Below are 21,737 nucleotides of genomic sequence, written 5' to 3' on the forward strand. Positions count from 1 at the left end.
AGTATAGCATGTGTTGTTGGTTTTAGAAGAAGAACAATGTGCATCTTTAAAAAAATAAAAATGTAAGGAAGCTTGATAATGTGTTTATAGTGTCTGCTCAGTTAGATAATGCACTGTATTACCTTTTAATTTGGTGAGTGGCTCTCCTATTCAAGGCTTCTTAAAGCAATTTAATGTTATAATATTAATTAAGAACTGATTATCAGTTTTGCTGCAAAATTGGCCATGAAGATGTGACGTTGAATGAGATTAGATTATATTCCGTTACCCCCCATGATCCTTAAGGACTGGGTGAGCTGCAGGCAATTCAGTGAAAGTAGTAATTTTCTTTGCTGCTTGCCTATATCTTTTCTCTCTCTCTGATCTTTGTCACTGTTTAGTTCTACAGTTGTAATATTTGCATAGCCTTGTGAGATGCTATACTTAAATACAGCATGCTGTTTTCCTTGCACTGAGCCGCTGCACCAGAATGCAGCAGAATAGTTATCGTGTTTACTCACTTTGTCGAATGTTAAGGCCTTTATCTGGACACTTGGCCCTGTTTAAATAAAAGGAGTGGGGAGCAGAAACAGGGCCTTTTCAGTGGTGGCTCCTCTTGGTTAAACCTGTTTAACCAGGCAAGTTCCCTGGTGAATGTCAGAAGGTTCCCAAAGACCTTCCTCTCTAGGAGTGCCCCTTGGGTGAGTGATTCTGGCTCTTTGCTTCACATTAGTTTTAGATTTTTAGTGCTTAGCGATTATCAATTAAGCTGTCTAAAAGAAAAACTTGGCCAATAAATAATTCCGTGTGTAATAATGAACTTGTTCTCCAAGTGTGGATCCTTGTGTGGCCAAACTGGCAGGTATCAGCACATCCTGGGAAGCCCTAGCATTTTGAAGTATGAAAAATCTTCAGACCAAAATAAACCAGTAAGGATTGAGCGTACTCAATGGCCACAGGACGCAGAGTGTCTAGGGGTGGAAAACCAGGAGGGGAGATTTCGGTGGAGCATTCTAGGAGACAGGATGGCTGCCTGGAAGGAACACTGAACAGGAGCTCTGCACACTGCAATATTTTGACTTCGATCTTCCATGATCTGCTTCCACCTCTCCACCTGCTTTTTTCCTGTGTTGAGCAAGAAGGTCTGAAGAGGGGTTCTGAGTGCGTTTGGCTGGATCCCCATGCCCTATCTTCTGCTTACCCATAGTTTGTAAAGGTAAAGGTAAAGGGCCATTAGGTCCAGTCGTGATCGACTCTGGGGTTGCGGCGCTCATCTCGCTTTATTGGCCGAGGGAGCCGGAGTACAGCTTCCGGGTCATGTGGCCAGAGCAGTGCATGGAAATGCCATTTACCTTCCCGCTGGAGCGGTACCTATTTATCTACTTGCACTTTAACGTGCTTTTGAACTGCTAGGTTGGCAGGAGCTGGGACCGAACAACGGGAGCTCACCCCATCGCAGGGATTCGAACCGTCGACCTTCTGATCGGCAAGTCCTAGGCTTTGTGGTTTAACCCACAGTGCCACCTGTGTCCCGAGCACCCGTAGTTTATATTGTGGCATTATTTCAAAAAGCAAGGCTTTTAGGGAAGCATCCGGATCATACATATTGAGACCCTGACATTGTCTTTGAGAATATAGCTCTGCGTCATTGTTTGGGGCTTTTGCTTAGGAAAATTGGACAGAGAAGTTACGCTGACAAAGATTTGGCATGCTAAAAGGAAGCTTCCATGCCCCAAAGCCACATTTCCTCGCATATAGCATTTGACCTGGAAGAAAGGGTCTTTTATAGCACTTAATGGTCAGGTTTTAAAAGGGGAGCAAAGCAGACCATTAGCAAACCACCAACCTTGAAAGAGCACAGAGACAAAAGGCCCTGTTAGCATTACAAGGGAGCTAAAAGCTTAAGCATCATGCAGTCCTCTTTGGGAGATGCTAGAAAGCACCATGCACAGGAAGCCCAGGAGCTGTGCGCACATTTCTTCACACTTTCGCTTTGGATAAAAATGTGTTTTACATGTAACTAGTTAATAATGGAGTAAGAACCCCAAGTATATATTCTTTACCCAAGGCTTGACTTTTCAAGGGAGTCGCTTTTGCTTCTCCTCCTGCCAACTGAGGTGAGGCAAGTGGTAAGAGGAGAGAAGGCTGCTGGCCTTGATGGCCGTCAACGGTTTCCGCTGTCTGAGGCGGTGTGCCCCTGAATACCCATCGCCATGGGTGGAGCCAGGATTTTTGTTGGGGGGAGCAGGTCTTTTGTTGAGGGAGCAGAACCTCAAGTTTGCTAAGTATTTTTATTGGTTTTTATTGATTGGGGGGCAGCTGCCCCTCCTTGACTTGAAAATAGATTTTTTGATACATTTAATCAATTATATAAGACATATTACTGTACTATTGAAGCTTACATAGTCTCCTTTTTCTTTCTAAGCAGCCAGAGATTCATCACCTGGAGCCAAATTTGAAATAGTGGCTTTGAAAAGAGGGCAGACACGCCCTCTTATGCCCAGAGCACCTCTTCTGCCTAGAATTTTTTTTCGTGGGGGAGGGGGGTTGTACTAGAACTGTCACACAAAAATCCGTTCTTCAACCAGTCAGTCATTTTATTTGTATGCTGCCTTTCCAAAGCTAAAACCATGTTCAAGGCAGCTTACAACATATAAAAAAAATTACCTGACTACAAACATAGCAAAAGTAGTTATAAAGAAAACATTAAAAAGTAAACAACCAAATTGAACAGTTGCCACATAAATCATAAGATTCAAAATGAAAGTACAGAAAATTAACAGGAACACCCACCCCCAAACAAAACCCCCTAAAGAATATTCTGTTCAGCAGCCTCAGCTTTTGCAGCTGGAGTCAGTCCAGGCCCTGCCCTCCCAGGCCAGGTGGGAAAAGGCCTGTAAGGCAGGGAGCAGGTCTTCCAGGGTTCACAGTCAAGATTCTTGATCCCCCTCTGCTCAGAAAACACCATTTATATTGTTCTGTATAATACCTGTAAAAGATACAAAACAACAACAATTGATTTGTTTCAGTAGCCTAATTTGGAAATAGAAAAGAAAGGCTATTTCTGTTGTTAAACAGTTGGTAATCGGAAATCCTTGGTGCTCTACTGCAAGTTATCCAGAGATCTATCCTGCATAAACAAAGCTCAATCATCTTTTGTATGAGCCATGTTTTGTGGCTCTTGTATCAGTATTATTTACTTTTCTCTTCCGCTGATTAAATGTTTAGATTCATATCAGATTGAAAATGCTTCTCTGTAATTATTTCTGCTTATACTGGGGAAGGATGACTTAAGTAACCAGTATTGTTGTACTAGAAAGCAAAACATCGTATCTCATTTTGTTTTGTTGCTTTTAATTAAAAACAGCTATTCAGTTGAATCTATACACCTATGAAATAAATGGCTTCGTAAAATACACAGCAGGGCCAGCAGGAGGTGAGAAAATAAGCTTAAAAATGAAGGACAGAGAAGTTGTGCCAATGTGGAAATACAATTCTCCTACTCGACTCATCAGGGCCAACTCCATTTCCTGTATTCAGATCCCCCCCCCCCCCACTTTACCGCAGGTTCAAAACCATGAATGTTACTGTTTTCTTGGCAGCTCAGAATGAACTTTAATGGATTTAAGTGTTTTTGACTTGGCACATAACCCACTTGTGCAGATGTAACAAAGCACAAATTTCAAAAGAAAACAGATTTACTGCCATTCAACGTGAATTTATTCCATATATGTCAGATTCACATCACCCTTTATGAAAGCAACCAGGGTTTTTTTTTTCCTGGGGGGGGCGGGACGCAGGGGTACGCATACCCCTAAACATTTTGTGAATCTAAGTTTGGCCTCATTGAGGGGCAGTATTTTAATATGAGTAGGAAAATGAGAGTACCTCTAAATTTTTTTTTTAGAAAAAAAGGACTGAAAGCAACACACACTTCATGGAGGGCCCTCTGTTGTGTGCATACAGAGAGATACAGGCACTTTGTCGGGCAGCCTTTTTACAGCTCCAGCATTCTCTTAAACTGCAGAAATGTTCATCCAAATGCACATAATTGTGGTATACAGTAGTAGTTGTTGTGGTTGCTGCTGCTGCCGCCACCATGTTCATTTTGTGCCAGCCATTAGTTACTGAGAAATAAATGAATAACTGTCCTGCTGAGGTGGGGTGATAAATGGAGCAATGATACAAAAAGCAGAAAAATTGTCAATGATGTGCTTGAGCTTTGGAGTTGATCAAGAAAACCTATGTAAAAGCAAAATGTGCTAAAAAAAAAAAGAGGCCAAGGGAAACTGTCTGTCTGGTAGTATTACTGACAAAGGTGTCCTGTTATTGTACAAACTCTGGCTTTTTGGTGCAGCTGGATTCCTGAAAAATCTAAGGTTTTTTTCCTGTTCCTTTTGCTGAGATCGAAATCCTAGCTCTGACTGTTGCAGAGATGCATTTTAAAACCGTGTGTGACTCAGGCCTGATGCAGCTGAGTTGTGTGGGTGGATGCAACTTGCATTTGAAGAGAAGTGTTATGGTTTAAACAGAAATAGATATCTAAGGGCAGCAAGCAGTTGGTCTTGTGTTCTTTTGCCGTAGGAACCTGGAGGCAGTACTGCAGGCCAATTACACATCTTGTTAAAATGGGCCACAGGGCTTGGTTTTTCAACCTGCCCATGGTGCAAAGCCAAAAAGATGTAGACTATTGTGCTACTTTGTGCATTCCCAATTTTTAGGCCAATAAGATACATCACCTGAATCATGCCCAGCAGAAAAGCTTGCCTGACACTTGCTTTGGTGGTGTTTCGCTACCAAATGAAGGCCTTTTTATTTTCCCAGGCCTTTTAATCTATTTAAGATTTATTTTTTTAAAAAATAAATTCTCTGCAACTTGTCTTTCTTCTGTAGCATACTTTTACCATATTGTTATTTAATTTCAAGTTGTTTCCTTGTTGTAAGCCTCTGCTTTAGGACAGCCTGTGCAGTCATACCTTGGAAGTCGAACAGAATCCATTCCGGAAGTCTATTCGACTTCAAAATGTTTAAAAATCGGAACACACACTTCCGGGTTTTCGATCGTTCGTTCAACTCCCAAGGCGTTCGGAAGCCGAGGTACGACTGTAAACCTTCCAAACAAATAAGTAAATAAATAGTTTGGCTTCCCCCCAGTGGCGTGCCCTGAAGCTGGGGGAGGAGCTAGCTGCCCATGCCGGACATTCGGCATGCCACCCACCCACGGCTCCCAAGTCACTGGAACTCCAAAGCTGTCAAAATGAAGGGAGAAGGGGGAGATGCCGCCAGCAAAGCAGCATAGCTCCCCCCTTACCCCGACGGCTCGGGGTAGGCCTGGGAGTCGCAGGCAGGTGGCGGGCTGAATCTCACCCCCCTCAGTGAGGACACCCGGGGCGGTCCCCCCACCACCACCATCTCCCTTCTATGCCCCTGCTCCCCCCCCCCACACCAACCTGGTGCTCTCCAGATGTTTTTTTCTCTACTGCTTCCCTCAGCTTCAGCAATGGTCAGGGACTGTGCAGAGTTGTAACATCTGACAACCTCTGGAGGGCTTGAGGCTGGGGAAGGCAAATGTTTTCTTTAAGCAGCATGAGCCTCCCTTTATCAGCATGGCATTTAAGGCATAAACAAAGATTTCTCAGCAAGAAAGAGAATGATTTAGAATTCAGTAACAATAAAATAGAAGTATATTTTTATTTCACTCCAGCTCTTATTCATTTGATACGAGCTGTTATGGCTAGTATGAATTTAGGATGAGTTTTAACGCAGCAAGCATCCTCATGCCCAGTTAGACCAATGGTGCGCCTAAAACGGCACTGGTACATTCTTTACTTTAAATATATCTAGGTCCCTTTTAGTTTCTTTTGAAATTGATTTAATTAGTTTACTTGAAATCAGTGGAAACATCAGTGGATTGTCATGTTTAAAATACATATTTGCCATTCTGGAGCGCTGCAGCTTAAAACAAACAGTACACTCTTTCCATTTCAAATGTTCCTCATTACAAAGCTTTTCTTTCTTCTGCAAGGAGCTGCTTTCTTCTTAAATTCTTCTAGAATTGCACTAACTTGTTTCATGCATTCATTTGTTGTTGTTTTGGAGCAAAATAAAGTTCAGCGTGTAGCAACAACCACGGCTGACCTTATGAAAACACTGTTGCCAAGCAGAAGAGCATTTTCCCCTTAGCAACAAGAGTTTTGCAGCAAGGGAAAGCAATTCAATACCTTAGCTCCAAGGTTTGTTTGAGGGCGACAGGGCGGGAGTGTAACAACAATGAGGATTGGACTTTTCACTATAGCACAGCTGCATTTATGTAGTATACCAGAGAGTTTGCATTGTACAATCAAATAGACAGGAACAGGCATGAAAAACAAACATAATAACATAGTCAAGACATACATTGCATACAAACAGTGTTCCACTGTCTACTTCAGTTCGATTCTTTTATTGTGAGGACTTGCAAACTTTACTTTTTAAAAATAAATAAATAATCCTTTTCTTTTTCCTTCAGAAGAGAAACAAGTAACTGTTTTGAAACCCTTCCATCTCTAAATGAATAATATATTCTGTTGATAGCCTTCTCCTGGCATATTTAGGATTTGGACCTGGGGGAGGGAGAGATGGTGCCTTATATTTATCAATAATCCACCAGTAAAAGAACTCAAAATAAATTATCTGGTGAAGTTTTGCCCAAAATATTAGCTGTAGAATCTAGAACTATTTGAATAAGCTGTAGTTTTGCCATTGACCAGAGGGATTCTTGAAGATCCTAGATAAAGTAGGATCACTAACACCCAATAATGTAAAAAATATATTGTGTTTCAATGTAGAATGGATATTATATTCCAATAGCCTTAACCTTACACAAAAATATAGTTTGACTACCCGTTAATTTTTGTCAGTTTTTATTATTTGAATGCAAAGTTCATTTATTGTGAGTCAGGTGGAGAGGAAGGATTAGCAAGGAATGTTTGCATTGTAAAACCCTCTTGGGTTTGTTTGTTTTTTACTACATTCATATTTTCAAATCTGAATGCCGCTTTTAAGATTTTATCTCATTTGCCCAAAGCACTTGCCTGATTAGAATAAACAGATTAAATGTCACATGTGCCCTTTCTTCAAACGAAAGCACTAATAAATAGTTTCCTGGATCATTTCATGCTTCCTTTAGAGAAGCAGCCATGCTACTTCTGCTACCCTTTTAATCCGTTAGACAGACAATAAAATCCCTAAGAAGGAGGAGATGTCTAGATTCATTTATTTGCTGATATACTTTTAACCTTGTCCTCACAGTCAGTACAAAACCTGTACCTTTCTCTGTATGTGCAGCTGATACAGCTGGAATACCCCTCCCCTTAATACTAATTTAGAAAACTAATATTCCAAGCAGAGTCACATCACAGAGTTGTTATAAAGGCATTGTTATTTTTAAAAATGCTAGTTATCCAGTATGGTTGAATTCTGAAGGATAAATAAAATCTAATGATGCTTTAGCTATAGTGGCTGACTGAAAAGAACTCTTTTTATTTAAAGGTATACTGTGTATAAACAGAGCTCACTAAAGTACATTCTGCTTATTAAGAACAATCAACAGAATGGGAAATGTCACCTCTATATACCTTAGAGCAGTGGTTTTCAACCAGTGTGCTGTGGCACCCTCGGATGTTGCGGGCGATGCTGGCCTCTGTCCCTCTTTCCTTCCCTCCCTCCTCTGATGCCCTCTCGCATCTCTGCCTCCCAAAGGCCTGCACAGCTGTTTGTTGCAGCGGCCCTGGCTACAAGCTCCCCAGGCGAATGGTGCCTCTGGAGCCGGCCAGGGGGTGCTGGTTGCCAGGAGCTGAGGCGGCCTCAGAGTAAGCAAGTAAGCAGGTGAGGGAGCTCAGCCAGCCAGTCTGCCAGCCCTTGCTGTTGGGAATGGACAGACAAGTCCCAGGACTCTGTGGGGCAGTGTGAGGGGGCAGCTCATAGGCCAGGGGTGGTGGTAGCAGCTACCTGGAGGACTCCCAAGGAGAGGGGAGAAGAGGCTGAGAATTTGAAGTGGAAGGAGTCCTCAATTGACTAATAGGTGGATGATCTCATTATTCTAGGAGTTTAAAAAGCTTGCCCTTATTTGGGAATACCAAAGAGGAAACTTCCCATTGGGAAAAATAATCCTGTTTTATGGGGGCGTCCTTCCCTCTTCCAAAAAAAAATTGGTTCCCTACCAATTGCTTGACACAGAGGTGGAATGTCTCCCTTCCACTGAATCTAATAATTGCACATTAATGTGTACAACTGAACTGTTTATTTGTGTGCTGATGAAGAATGCATACTGCTTGTCTTAACTGTAATGGAAAATTGCAAGAAGTGCTGTTGAATAGCTGCCTTTTCCTCCAGGATTGCACAGCCTACACTCGCCCTTTAGGAGTTCCTCTCAGCTAAATCACCGGAGGCTCAGCCTCTGCACACATCCATCTTCCGTTCATTTTCCATTTTAGCATGTGCTCTTCCTCTTACAGAATCTGCCCAGAGCGCAGAATCCAAATATTTTGGGATTTGGTAACGGCCCAGCCTTGTTGCCATGGTCTTCTCATTTGCCCTGACCGAAGAATGTGCTCTTCTCTTTTTTAAATTTGCAGTATTTCATTGCCGTTCCCTCAACCTCTTTCCCATGGCACTCTTTTCTCTGCCCGCTGCAGGCTTTGATACTTCACCAGCTTGGAAGGTACAGCCTGGCTGAGAAGATCCTTAGGGACGCTGTCCAGGTGAACTCCACGGCTCACGAGGTTTGGAATGGCCTCGGGGTGGTTTTGCAAGCTCAGGGCAATGACGATGCGGCAACCGAGTGCTTCCTGACAGCGCTGGAGCTCGAGGCCAGCAGCCCCATTGTCCCTTTCACCATCATCCCTCGAGTCCTCTGAAAGGCTGTCCGGGTAAATTGATGAATCATCATGTGAGAATGTTAGGAAGCATGCTGCGTAAGCCTTCCTCCTGATTCGAAGGGCGGCTCTTCAGGCTGAGAGGTAATGCAACAAAACAGGCAATCTGCTCATTACCGTGGGGGATTCTGACTGCGGAAGTGATACAGCATCTTATTGTTAATGCAGAGAAATAACTAACCAGAAGTGTGGGGGAACCACACACACGCCACCACCCGTGTATCACCTGCATCTTCGCCCCATAGTAGTTTTAAAGCCTGACGCTATTGTTCAAATGGGTATTGTGCCATGTTTTATTAGGTGACATCTGAGTGTTATGTAAAACTTTAAATAGAATCAAACACCAACTGTAGAATAATAGATTCGAGTTAAAATTCAGCGGCAGAGCAGCCTATTTTTAACCAAGCCTGTCAAAGACCCGTTCTCTTCATGTCTTTCAACCTCTCTGGGCCCGGAATCAAAATGTGAAATTTGCTGTGCTCCATCTCTGCAGTAGTCCAGGCAGACAAATTAACCGAAAGGTTTATGTTTTTAGTTGTTTATAACTGTGATGTGTAGCTAATTGTTATCGCCTTTATTTAGAAGAGAGGTTGTGTACAAGAATATTTATATTTTACCAATGTATGCCTGTTTAAAAGAAGAAGAAGAAATGAAAAGAAAATATTAGTTATTTAAGTTTAACTTTTTTATGTGAATTCAGAGTTTATTTATCAATGGAAATATGTAAAAAGATGCTAAAGACGGAATATTTACCGACATTCCTTATGCATTATAAACCCACTTGGCTCAATGGGAAGATTGTGTTAATAATAAAAATGATTTTTGGATGGATATAGTGCTTGTCCTTCGTTTTGAGAGCTGGATGAAAATAATCAGGCTGCCCCAAAATGGCAGTCTGTACCATAACACAGCCACAGTAGAAGATACCTCTGTTTTACAAAAAGATGCTCAGAAGAACATCTACCGTATTTTTCGCCCTATAGGACGCACTTTTTCCCCTCCAAAAATGAAGGGGAAATGTGTGTGCGTCCTATGGGGCGAATGCAGGCTTTCGCTGAAGCCTGGAGAGCGAGAGGGGTCGGTGCGCACCGACCCCTCTCACTCTCCAGGCTTCAGGAGAGCCCCAGTGCCAGCCCCACAAGGTTGGGGGACAGAGGGAGGCGGAACGCCGCCATCCCGCTGTCTCCCGAAGTGGTTTGGAGGCTGACAGCGGGGAGACCCCGCCGCCAGCCCCGCAAGCTCCGGGGACAGTGGGGAGGCGCAGCGCGTCTTCCCGCTGTCCCCGGACCTGATCTGAAGGCGGGCGGCGGGGAGAAGAGCGCTTTTCTCCGCTGCCTGCCCCACAAGCTCCGGGGACAGCTGGGAGGCGCAGCGCGTCTTCCTGCTGTCCCTGGACCTGATCTCAAGGCGGGTGGCGGGGAGAAGAGCGCTTCTCCCCGCTGCCGGCCTCACAAGCGCCTGGGGGGGGGAAATAAATTTTTCCCCCTTTATTTCCCCCCCAAAAAACTTGATGTCCTATGGGCCGGTGCGTCCTATGGGGCGAAAAATACGGTAATTTGCAATATTCTAAAATATAGGGCAAATGCCAGATCTGAGAAAAGGTCGAGATCCACCATTAAATCAGGGGCTCAACTGGGCTTACACATAGCATGCTGTTTCAGTCATGTCAGAATCCTCCAAGAAGTGGTTTTAGAGCATACCATGTGAGATGGGCTAATCTCCGTGACAAACAGCTGCCAGTTGTTGACCACACTTTCCCTTTGCTCAGAGTTCGCTGTCCAGCAGTCTTTTCATTTGCTGCACATAAGTATATGGAAGGTGTAAACCAATAGACCACTTTTATGTTGAGTTATATAATACTTAATACAAGCAGCTTGTCTTCCTATTTAAATTGGGGTCTGAAAACAGCCCTTGATCACAGCTGAATCAAAAACTTCATCCAACTGGCCTGGAAATTCCTGTTGAATTAGTCTCCAACGGGGAGCTGGGCCTGTTTTGTTAAAAGGTACTTAAAGCCACTGTTGGACCCTGAGATGGCAAATGCTATGGAGCATTGAAGAATTAGCTCTTATTTGGCCAGCAACTGTACAGACCCCTTGATCAAAACAAGACACAGCAGGTCTAATTGGTAATTTACAGAAAATGGAACCAATGTGGGTAGCCATTAGCAAATTAACTAAAAACATGCCTTCCTACTTGTAATTCCCTTTTGCTTGATCATCATGCATAGGGCTTTGGCCATGTGGCAGCAGCTGGATGGAGGGCAATGAAGTAGGTTCTGTTGTCCTTTAAAACATTAATATCCTGCCTTTTAAAAAATCTGGCTAAAACACTGCAAAATCTATAAAAGTTGCATTACAAGCCCGGAATTGTAGCTTAACCAACAGCTATAAAGAGTGTTTTTGACGCGGCACTCATTTCTCACTAGTTTATGGTTGTGTTGTGGAACCCCTGGGAGGAAACTATCCAACTTGGATTGTAGCCCTTGTAAGTTAACTTCCGCACATGATCTGTAACAGTGCACTTCTTTAAAACAAAAACAAAAGGGAAGAGTGCAACACAGAATTGTAAGAAACACCCCACCCCACTGTTGGATTAGCAGTGGTGGTGACTGATGCCCATTGGGACCAGTAGGGCAGAAGGAAGAGAGGTCAACAGTAGGCGGAGCTAGATCAGTTATTGGCAGAGCTTGACCCAATGACTGGCTGAGTTCTACAATGGCAGCTAAAGAAGAGGAAGGTGGCAGCCCATGTAACATCCTCTGGACTGTTTGTAAGTAAGGCAGAAGGCAAGTGGGGGCAGACTGAGGTTGATGGAGCAGTGCCCCATTTGCACTAAAGGACCCCACCTGCACCAAACGTGCACACCCACCCCTACTTTGTGGAAGGAAATTAAGAATTGTCACTGTGAGCAATTGACTTGAAATAGTTTCATACACGTGGGGGACACAATGAAAAACCTGTCTCATGGAAGATGGAGCAAGCCTGTTTTCTCCTGCTCTGGAGGGTAGCACTCAAAACAATGGCTTCAAGTTACAAGAAAGTAGATTCTGACTAAACATCAGAAAAAGCTTTCTGACAGTAAGATCCTTTTGACAGTGGAATGGACTCCATAAGGAGGTTGTAGACTCTCCTTCCTTGGAGGTTTTTAAACAGAGGTTAGGATGGCCATTTTAGATATGCTGTAAGCTGCTCAGAGTGGCTGGGGAAACCCAGCCAAATGGGCGGAGTATAAATAGTAAAATTATTATTATTAAAAGTCATGGATGCTTTAGCTGAGATTCCTGCATTGCAGGGGGTTGGACTAGATGACCCTTGGGGTCCCTTCCAACTCTGCAAGCCTGTTATTCTATGATTCTAACTTTAAACAGATGGATCTTAAGCTGATGAAGGTCTATCATCTTTCCAGGGAACTTGACTTGCATTGTTGCCTTGTACTCAGTATTACAACTTACTGGAATTTCCCTTGAGTCTCCCTAGCAAAAGATTCTCATATTGGATCTTTCGGATGCCTTACAGATTTAACACAGAAAGGCATTGGGATTTGACAAGCGTCTTCCAGCTTTTTCCTCTCTTCCTCTCCACCCCCTCACTTCTCCCCCTGCCAGCCCACCGCTTTGCTTACTTTCTGGGAGACTCTGGCAGGCGCACTGTTGGTTGTGCTATCTGGATTGGTGCTGACTTGGAGAATGGGGAGGCAACATTTGCTTTGCTGAAAAGAAGAGGTTGATCGGTGACATTTTGGCAGAGCTAAAGCAGCTGCTTTTCTCTGGGGAGAGGCTGAGAGGGGAATCGCTGTCTAAAGCAGGCCATGGGGTTAACGCTCTTGTGGGTCCCTGCGTTTTCGCTCTGCACTTCTCTTTTGCATCTGCGTGCCCCCGGCTCAAAATTTGCTTTGTACACAAGCGCCATGGCTGCCCTTCAGCTTCCTTTCAGATTGACAGGGCAGTTTCCTCTGGCTGGCTGCTTCAGCCTTCAGGGGGAGCCCAGATTGTTAAATGATGCCTGCCTAAACAGGATTAGCAGAAGAGAAGCAGCAATGTAGGACCCTCGTGTGAGATGCCTGCAACTTCCATGATACAGTGAAAAGATGCTCAGGGTCTTTACCAGGGTCGGCTCCCCTCCCCTTCCTCTGCTCCCTACATCCAGGTCATCTATTCTGACACTTTTAAGGGAAGCATCTGTGACAGAGGACAGCGTGAACTGATGCTCCACACTGACTTCTCCCCCTTTTTCAGTTCCATGATTCATGGCGAGCTGCTAAGCATTCTGCTCATGTAGCTTTTTGTACTCCAGTTCCTAGAAGAAAGCAGGCTTCAGAGGACCAGGCTGTGCCTGAAATATATCAGCTGCTCAGCAGCAGCCCAAATAGCTGCTTGTTGGTAGGGCAAATTCAGAGAAGAGTAGAGGTTACGGTGTATTGGTTCTGGCTCCAGAGGTAAGGCAACCTTTTTCCATTTCATAGTCATAAGAACAGAGGAATCTGCCTTATGTTGAGACAGACCTTTTGGCTCACCTAGGTCTGGATAGCTCAGTTGGCTAGAGTGTGGTGCTGATAATGCCAAGGTTGCAAGTTCAATCCCCATATGGGACAGCTGCATATCCCTACATTGCAGGGGGTTAATCTACATCCTCAGGATCCCTTCCAACTCTATGACTCTAGGTCAGTGTTGTCCCTGTGATGACTGGCAGCAGCCCACTAGCATTTCAGCCAGGGGTCTCCCCTACCAGAGAGCATGTGGCCCAGACCCTGCCAAACTTGGAGCCAGCCCTGCACAAGTGGAACTCACCGAGTCTTATTTTGGGAGGCTTCACAGTGTATGAGGAAGCAGTGGGTCCCAAACACTGAATGTGGCCCCAGCCTGAGACTCGCTGCAGCATATTGCTGGTGAGAAATGCAGTTGCGACACTTGGCTGCTGCTCCTCCTTGCTCTTAAGACAGAGAAAAGATCAGTGTAAAGAGCACAGAGTTAGGCAATGGACCACCCATATACCAGCCCATGGGAGGAATCTACTGGAATGAGAGTCAGTTGAGGTGGAACAGCCTAATGAGAACTGGGTTTGGGGAATGGGTGACTGTCACAGAGCGGTGCCTGCCATGTGTTGCAAGGGGGCATTGTAGTTGTATGAGATTTCTTTTTTACATAGATCACTTTTATTTATCAAAAGGTGGGAGAGAAATCAAATCCTCAGGTGTTTTAAGGCTGGGCTGGGTAGTATGCAGTCCCATGACTCTACGTGGCCCTCAGCCTCATTGCATATGGCCCTGGTTCCTGCAAAGGGCAAGCAGCAGGCAAACAAGAGGAAGCATGGGGCAGAAGGAGAGCGTGGTGCACTTTGGGCTCTCAAAATTCAGCGGCACCCTGTGTGATGCTAAAATCTGGCACCCCTACCTCTTGTGCTCAGTTCTACAGCACTGTTGTGGCACCTCCTGCAGCACCCAATACAGCTGCACTGGTTGTACTACCCTAAAATTGCCTCCCTTGGCACCAGCCCTGCCCTCCACAGGCTCCTGCAGCACCAACATGTGGCCCCCAACAAATTGCCCCCAAAGGAATGTGGCCCTCAAGCGACAGAGGGGGAAAGAGCCAGTGTGGTGTAGTGGTTAAAAGCGGTAGTCACGTAATCTGGGAAACCGGGTTCGTGTCTCCGCTCCTCCACATGCAGCTGCTGGGTAACCTTGGGCTAGTCACACTTCTTTGAAGTCTCTCAGCCCCACTCACCTCACAGAGTGTTTGTTGTGGGGGAGGAAGGGAAAGGAGAATGTTAGCCACTTTGAGACTCCTTAAAGGGAGTGAAAGGCGGGATATCAAATCCAAACTCCTCCTCTTCTTCTTAATGGATATTCTTCTAGATAGGGGTTTCCAAACTGGCCGATGAGCTTCATTCAGCTGCTCTGTAAAAATGCAATGAAAAAATCATACAGCATCTAGAGCAGCCCATTCCAACTGCTAGAACAGGCGGGGAAATCATTAGTTGGCCCAGCAATTTTCAAGTGGTCAAGGGGGTTGGGGAAGGTTTGGAGATCGTCGAAACACCACCCACCCAAACGCTGCAAAATGGAAGCTCTATGAGGTCTCCCTCTTCAGAAAGACTGAAGCAGCACCTGTTTACAGCCTTTTCATGACGTCACTGTCTCATTTATGCACTGTGCTCTTTGCCCAAATAAACGTTGCACATCCCAGGTTTCTGGTTTCAGCGAACCTAATTGCCCCAGAGAGACCTTTGCAGCACTCTTCTGAAAGCACTCTTTCCCCCATAGGCTCTGCAAAGCCATGCTGTCATTGGTAACAGTGGAGAAACAGCAACAAGGCTTTGAATCAAATGCTCCCTTTTTTCCTTGCTTTCAGCAAGAATGACGTTGTTCGAAGGAGCCGGTTGCTGCCTTGTGCCCCAGTCGGGTTATGCAGAAGCTACTCCGTTATGAATTAGTCATGGAAATTAAGTATGTGTGTGTGTTTTTGGAAGCGAGATGATTCGTTCTGAAGCAGCATTCTTGTTTGGTATTTATACAGCATGTAAATCTTGGAGGAGTTTTGCTCACTGCTGAAAGTCAAAGTGATGTAATTTCACTTGAAATCCAGTGGGATGCAATGGAGAGAGACTTTTTGGCTCGAACAGAAGGAACTGCCGTGCTAGATCAGCCCAAGTTGCTGCATCCTGCTTTGAACAGCAGCTGGCACTATATTTCTGAGAAGCTCAAAGGGAGGCCTTGAAAGTAAGTGCCGTTTGCTGCTGTTTGTCCCCAGAAGTATCTGGTTTTTGCAGGTACACTGCCCCTCTACATGGAGGCCCCATTTAGCATCTTTCAACTGGGTGGGATAGACCAACATTTGCCATGGGGTCATGGTGTGGCATCGGGCAGCTAATGTCTCTCCATTTCTGTTCCCCTGCTACACAACTCAAATAAGAGTGATAAGTAGGACTGCAACAAAATGTTGCAGTGTAGAGCTGTCCTGCTCAGGGTTTCAGCCTGCCATAACATTTTCTAGGCATTCTCCGTTTCCTTTTCTTCCCCCCAACAAGCGCTCAGCATTCTGTAGGCACTGAAGATGCTCAGTTCTCATTAGGCTGTGTTTTTTGGGGGGTGTCTTTTAGGGTTCCCCCCTTTTGTATCTCTGCAACCCTTGGGGTTCCCTTGAGTCCTCTAACAGCTCCATCCTGCTCATGAATGGTGCCTTTTTGGCTATAACCAGCACTCTGATAATGAGTTCAGTGTTGGTAAATATGATAGACCTTGTAGAGTTGTTGTAATGTCAAACATCTATCCTTGATTTGAGCCAGTTCTCATTTGAGGCTCAGCACTATGTACAAAGGAACACGGGAGTCAGTTGGTTGGTCCATCTTGTTCACTATTGTCTACACTGACAGCCAGGGATTAAACCTGAGACCTTCTGCTTCAAAGGTAGATATTCTACCACTGAGTGATGGTCCTTATTTCCACTTGCCAGGAGATCAACCCCAGCATAAGCATGGGCAGATTGCTGATAAATGAGCAAAGCCAACCTGCCCTAAATCACCAGGGAGTAGAATTCCTAGCTCAGAAGGAGGAAGTTCCAGGCAGACTTAAGCCCCTGCATCACTCTTGGCCAAGGTGATGAATATTATCTTTCAAAATAGAATGTTGAAATAATAATAATACTTTATTGTCATTGCCCCCTTCAGGGACAACGAAATTACTTGACTGCTCCATAAATAATAGTGTTGCTCATCATAAAATCTGAAAGAAGAGCAAGTTTTGGATCTTTTGTTCAGCCTCCTCTTTGTACAGTTTGCCCTTTGCATCTAGTTATTATGTTGATGTGACACAACAGAGCCTACTGAGAAAGGGAAAGGGAGGAAGGGAAAGGGAAGGCATGCCAGGAAGAAAGATTGCACCTCAGGAATGCGGCCGTCCCTCAGGCTTTGCCTTGTATCATCCCTGATGGCTCTGCATCGGTCAAAATTCTGCCAGCTGCAGAATTATTGCAGCGCATTAAATGACAAGCAGCGTGCCTTACTGCTCATGCGTGCACATTGAGACGCATGTAAGTACCAGAGACAAAATGCACCAGCTTTTCATCAGGCAAGTTAACATCCACGGACTAAATGGAGGGGACTATAATGTCAAATGGAAACCTTAGTAGCTTTTTTGAAAGGTGTCCCCTACCCCACAATTGCTTCTTCTTGAAGCCAGCTCAGCTGGTGTGTACAGACAAGACTTTAGCCAAAATAAGGCCATGGAGAAAGAAGAGAGGGGGTATCAGAATGCTCAGGGGAACATCGAGGTTTGCAGAAACACAACCACCACAACAAGGAAATGAGCAACCTTTGCGGTGTGCAACTGCTGCCCCACACAGCCCAATTTGGACTGAGTGGTCAAGGAATGCTGACTGTTGTGCAATTGCCAGGTGAGAGAGATGGGAATGTTGGGTAGGGCTCGGCTGGCTGCCTAGCTGGCACATTGAACAGGAGCGCTCCCACACTGCAGTATTTTCATCTGGATGCCAAATAGCAAAACAGGGACAAAGCAAGGAACCCTTACTTTCCTGGGACAGGTAGCAAAAGCCAGGGCTGTTTTGGGTAAACACGGATTGCATGCACATCTTCCAGGGGCACCTCCACGTCGTCAGATTCATGGGCTTCGTTCACCCTTCTGTTATATCCTGGCAGCAGTTGGAAGTATTGGCGACGCTTCTCAACTCCCGTTCAGTGAAGTTTTCCTATAGTGCTTGTTCAGCATTTCAAGCATGTTTCAGGAATCCTCCAAGACATGCCCTCTGCCTTTTTGCTCAAGGAGCACAAAGCTCACTGGGGCACAGCCACGGCCCTTGCTGTTGACTTCATTTGACTCAGCACAAACACTTTGTCATGCCTCCTCGTTGATGGGTGGTTTTTTTTGTTTTGTTTTGCAAGCGAATAGAAGGTACACAGGGAGAATGTTAATTACTTGGTTGTGTTTTTTCCCTTGCAAGTTCCAAACACGGGAAAGCACTTGTTTGTGATTACAAATGACAGTGTCTGCAATGAGCCATTCTTAATTTGCTCATGATTACAGCACACAAGCCTCTAGATTGAGAAAACCTCATGAGTTATGTTTGTACCTGATAGGGTGGTGGCATGGTAAACCTGCTTCTTTCTCTCTGACAGTGTGTACCAACCAGGTTATAATAATAATGGCTGGGTTTCCCCAGGACTTGGGCCCTGGTACGCAAGGGGGAAATGCAGCTCTGTTGTATATGGATGCTGGCTTCAACTACCGTATTTTTCTCTCTATTACACGCAGATTTTTTCTTCTAAAAAGGAAGGGGAAATGTCTGTGCGTGTTATGGAGCGAATGTGGGGGGTCCCTGGAGCCGATTAGGGGAGCGCAGGAACAAAAATCAGCAAAAATCAATCGTGCGTTGTGTCCGAGAGGGAAACCTGAAAAGAGGAAGTTGCAGCTTTCCTGCATTCTGCCTCAGGGTCTTACTGCCCACCCTCCTCTGTTTCGTTGCTTTGTTTGCTCAAACGGAACAAAGAGCAGGCAAATCCCCTCCCCTCCAGGCAAGCAGAGGGGAAAGCAGAGGTCTTTCCTTCTAGTAATTCCTCTCTGTGCTCCTCGCAGGCAGCCAGAAAACATGCAGGAGGAGAGAGAAAGCTGGCTTCGGTTTGTGGAAACTTTTGCCTTTCTTTCCTCCCTCCCGTAAAATCCCTCTCCTGCTTTCTTAGCCAGCTGCTTCTCTGCACAACGCTCTCTTGTCCCTTCTGTGTTTTTCCTTCACTCCCCACTTAAAATGTAGTTACAAAGCATGGATCCACATGGATCCTCAGGATCTTTGCATTGGGCCACCCCAAATTCACCATCAGATCACATAGCAGCCTGCCCCCCCCCAAAATCACACACCCACTGTTGCCTGGGGCTGCAATGGTGCAAAAACGTGGTTAAAAAGCATGGATCCACATGGATCCTCAGGATCTTTGCATTGGGCCACCCCAAATTCACCATCAGATCACATAGCAGCCTGCCCCCCAAAAATCACACACCCACTGTTGCCTGGGGCTGCAATGGTGCAAAAATGTGGTTAAAAAGCATGGATCCACATGGATCCTCAGGATCTTTGCATTGGGCCACCCCAAATTCACCATCAGATCACATAGCAGCCTGCCCCCCAAAAATCACACACCCACTGTTGCCTGGGGCTGCAATGGTGCAAAAATGTGGTTAAAAAGCATGGATCCACATGGATCCTCAGGATCTTTGCATTGAGCTACCCCAAATTCACCATCAGATCACATAGCAGCCTGCCCCCCCAAAAATCACACACCCACTGTTGCCTGGGGCTGCAATGGTGCAAAAATGTGGTTAAAAAGCATGGATCCACATGGATCCTCAGGATCTTTGCATTGGGCCACCCCAAATTCACCATCAGATCACATAGCAGCCTGCCCCCCAAAAATCACACACCCACTGTTGCCTGGGGCTGCAATGGTGCAAAAATGTGGTTAAAAAGCATGGATCCACATGGATCCTCAGGATCTTTGCATTGAGCTACCCCAAATTCACCATCAGATCACATGTCTGTGGCCACAGCATGAAGCACAAAAATGATACATCCACTGTTTCATTCAGAATTTTTTCCCTTGTTTTCCTCCTCTAAAAACGATGTGCGTGTTATGGTCAGGTGCGTGTTATAGAGCGAAAAATACGGTAATTTTGAGATTGCTCTCTTGAATACAGTCACAATCTGGCTCTGGTTGGTTTACAGTAATGCTTCCCTCATGGCTGAGTAAGACATTTTTGCCGCCAGCAAATCCAAATGGCAGTTTCACAAATCAACACAGGACACGGGCAGCGGGGCGTTTTCCTGTGAACCTCTTAATGAAATGAATGGGTTCTTGTGCAACTGTTGCTTCTTGCATTGGGGCTTACACAGACAAATTTTCTCCCCTGCTGTGCTACCTGTAAACTGGCCTGCTGAAATGGCTGCCTCACCTTGCCTAGCAGGAGTAAGAGCAGCCTTTCTCTGCCTGTACCATGTGGAACAGTGCCTTTATGCAGGGTCTGCATCATGTGTGTCAACACTCACTTTATGTGTTGTGCAAAAATATATGGCCCTGTCATCAACAGTTAACATGAGTACAGTTAAGCTGTAAGTATGAAGAATTTGTTTGTGTATATTTGATCTGTTTCCCTTGAAAATATACATGAATGCAGGATCTTAGTTTTTCCTGGACCACCAGTTCTGAGTGTTTTACAGGATCACAAGCAGAATTTCACACATGCAGACAAAAATGCCTTAATATGACAAACTTGCAGCTCTCCGCCTGCATTTGTGACAGCCTATGTGAAATAGATGCGGGGAAATTCCTACAAGATGTTTGCCGTCAGCACATTCCTTGTGGGCAAGCAAAAGCCTACCTAATTCACACTTTCCATAGCAATCTTAGAACTGAGACACAGCCATCCTTCGAAATTCAAACTTCTCTGAATTTTGCAACGCAGTTCTCCAGTCAAATAACGTGTACAAGAATGCACATACTAGGGTAACTTATGCATAAACATGCATATATTTGTGAAAATAGCATACAAAATGTATTATATTGAAGTGGTTTGCAAAAATGTGTACATTGGGGAAAACTGCATATAAAAATGTGCATATTAGGAAATATTGGTGTCAAAATGTTGGTGAATTTTCATGAGGGCTTTGCCATAACAGTTTGCAAACTTGAAACAAAACAAAACACACACACACTGTGGAGAACAGAACTTAAGATTGGGAAACTGAGACACCGAAATTGACAGTCACCCATCCCAGCGAGTGAGTGAGAGTGTGAGAGTGAGAATGGAGCATGGGAAGAACTGCACCGTCTGTTCTGTGTTGTGGATGGCAGCCACAGATAAATATTGCCTAGCTTCCTAGGAAGGGAGGACAGGAGGAAAAAGAATAAATTTATTTCTCAGGGTTTCATCCTGCCATAACATTTTTTGCATTCCCTGACCTCAGCTGCCAGGCACTGGCTTTTGGCCTGGAAAGCAGAGAGGAGAGCTGCTGAAATCTGGCTGATAAAAGATGCCAACTACAAATGGAGGGAAGTTCTCCAGTCTCCGAGTAGAACCTGGCTCTTTGCCAACCTGAAGCCCAGAGCAGCCAAAGACAGAGAGAAGGCAGGAGATGAAGCAAAACAGAGTGGTGCTCCATCGCCAAGCTCATCTTTCGTTTCTTTCAAAACATTATAATCAAACACAACATTTGGGAAGGCCTTCAAGAACACACACACACACAGACGGTTTCTAACAATTATTTTAAATGTGCAATTGTTTTAATTTTTTTTACATGTGTAACTATTTTATATATGTTTTTATTATATTGTAAATCACTTTGAGGTGCCCCATGGGAAGCAATTAATAACTTACATTTATTTGTTAAATTTCTCAGCCACCTACTACTGACATTGAGCATAATAAATAAATGGGTTGGTGGCCTTTTGTGTGTGGTTGGGAGTGTGATTAGGAAGATGCACCAACATTGGAGATCTCCTTTCCCTTACCCTCATATGTTCACTCATGTGAGGAATTCATTTGAAGACATAATACAGAAACATAATTTTGATGTAGTTTTATTACATTTATTTCTGACCTTTCTTCCAAATTGCTCACGGCATCATTATTCTTAAAATTGATTTATTTAATATTTGAGAGCTGTGCATCTTTTCTCTCACACATAAAGCTACTGAGGAATGAAAGCAGGAGATATTTGAATACAGCCAGGGCATGGAAAGGGAGAAAAGGAACTGTTTTAAACAATCTCAGAAGTTTGAATAAAGGGGGGTGGGGTGGATACGTGCTGAGAGGGAAATGTGGCCGCTTTGAACAGCAGCAGAG

The 21,737-nt window shown here is 44.7% G+C and overlaps 1 protein-coding gene across 3 annotated transcripts in view; it reads left to right on the top strand.

Moving 5' to 3' along the window:
* The window catches only part of TTC7B (tetratricopeptide repeat domain 7B), a 98,626-nt gene extending 88,901 nt beyond the window's left edge, over window positions 1-9,725 (top strand). For all 3 annotated transcript variants that reach the window (XM_083501589.1, XM_083501587.1, XM_083501588.1), the window contains one exon: window positions 8,655-9,725. In XM_083501589.1, coding sequence (XP_083357715.1) covers window positions 8,655-8,876 — 222 coding nt within the window. In that variant the 3' untranslated portion in view covers window positions 8,877-9,725. The remainder of the gene's footprint in view (window positions 1-8,654) is intronic.
* Window positions 9,726-21,737: the final 12,012 nt, after the last annotated feature.

The sequence above is a fragment of the Podarcis liolepis genome (genome assembly GCF_965112155.1).
Source record: "Podarcis liolepis genome assembly, chromosome: 1".
Lineage (NCBI taxonomy): Eukaryota > Metazoa > Chordata > Lepidosauria > Squamata > Lacertidae > Podarcis > Podarcis liolepis.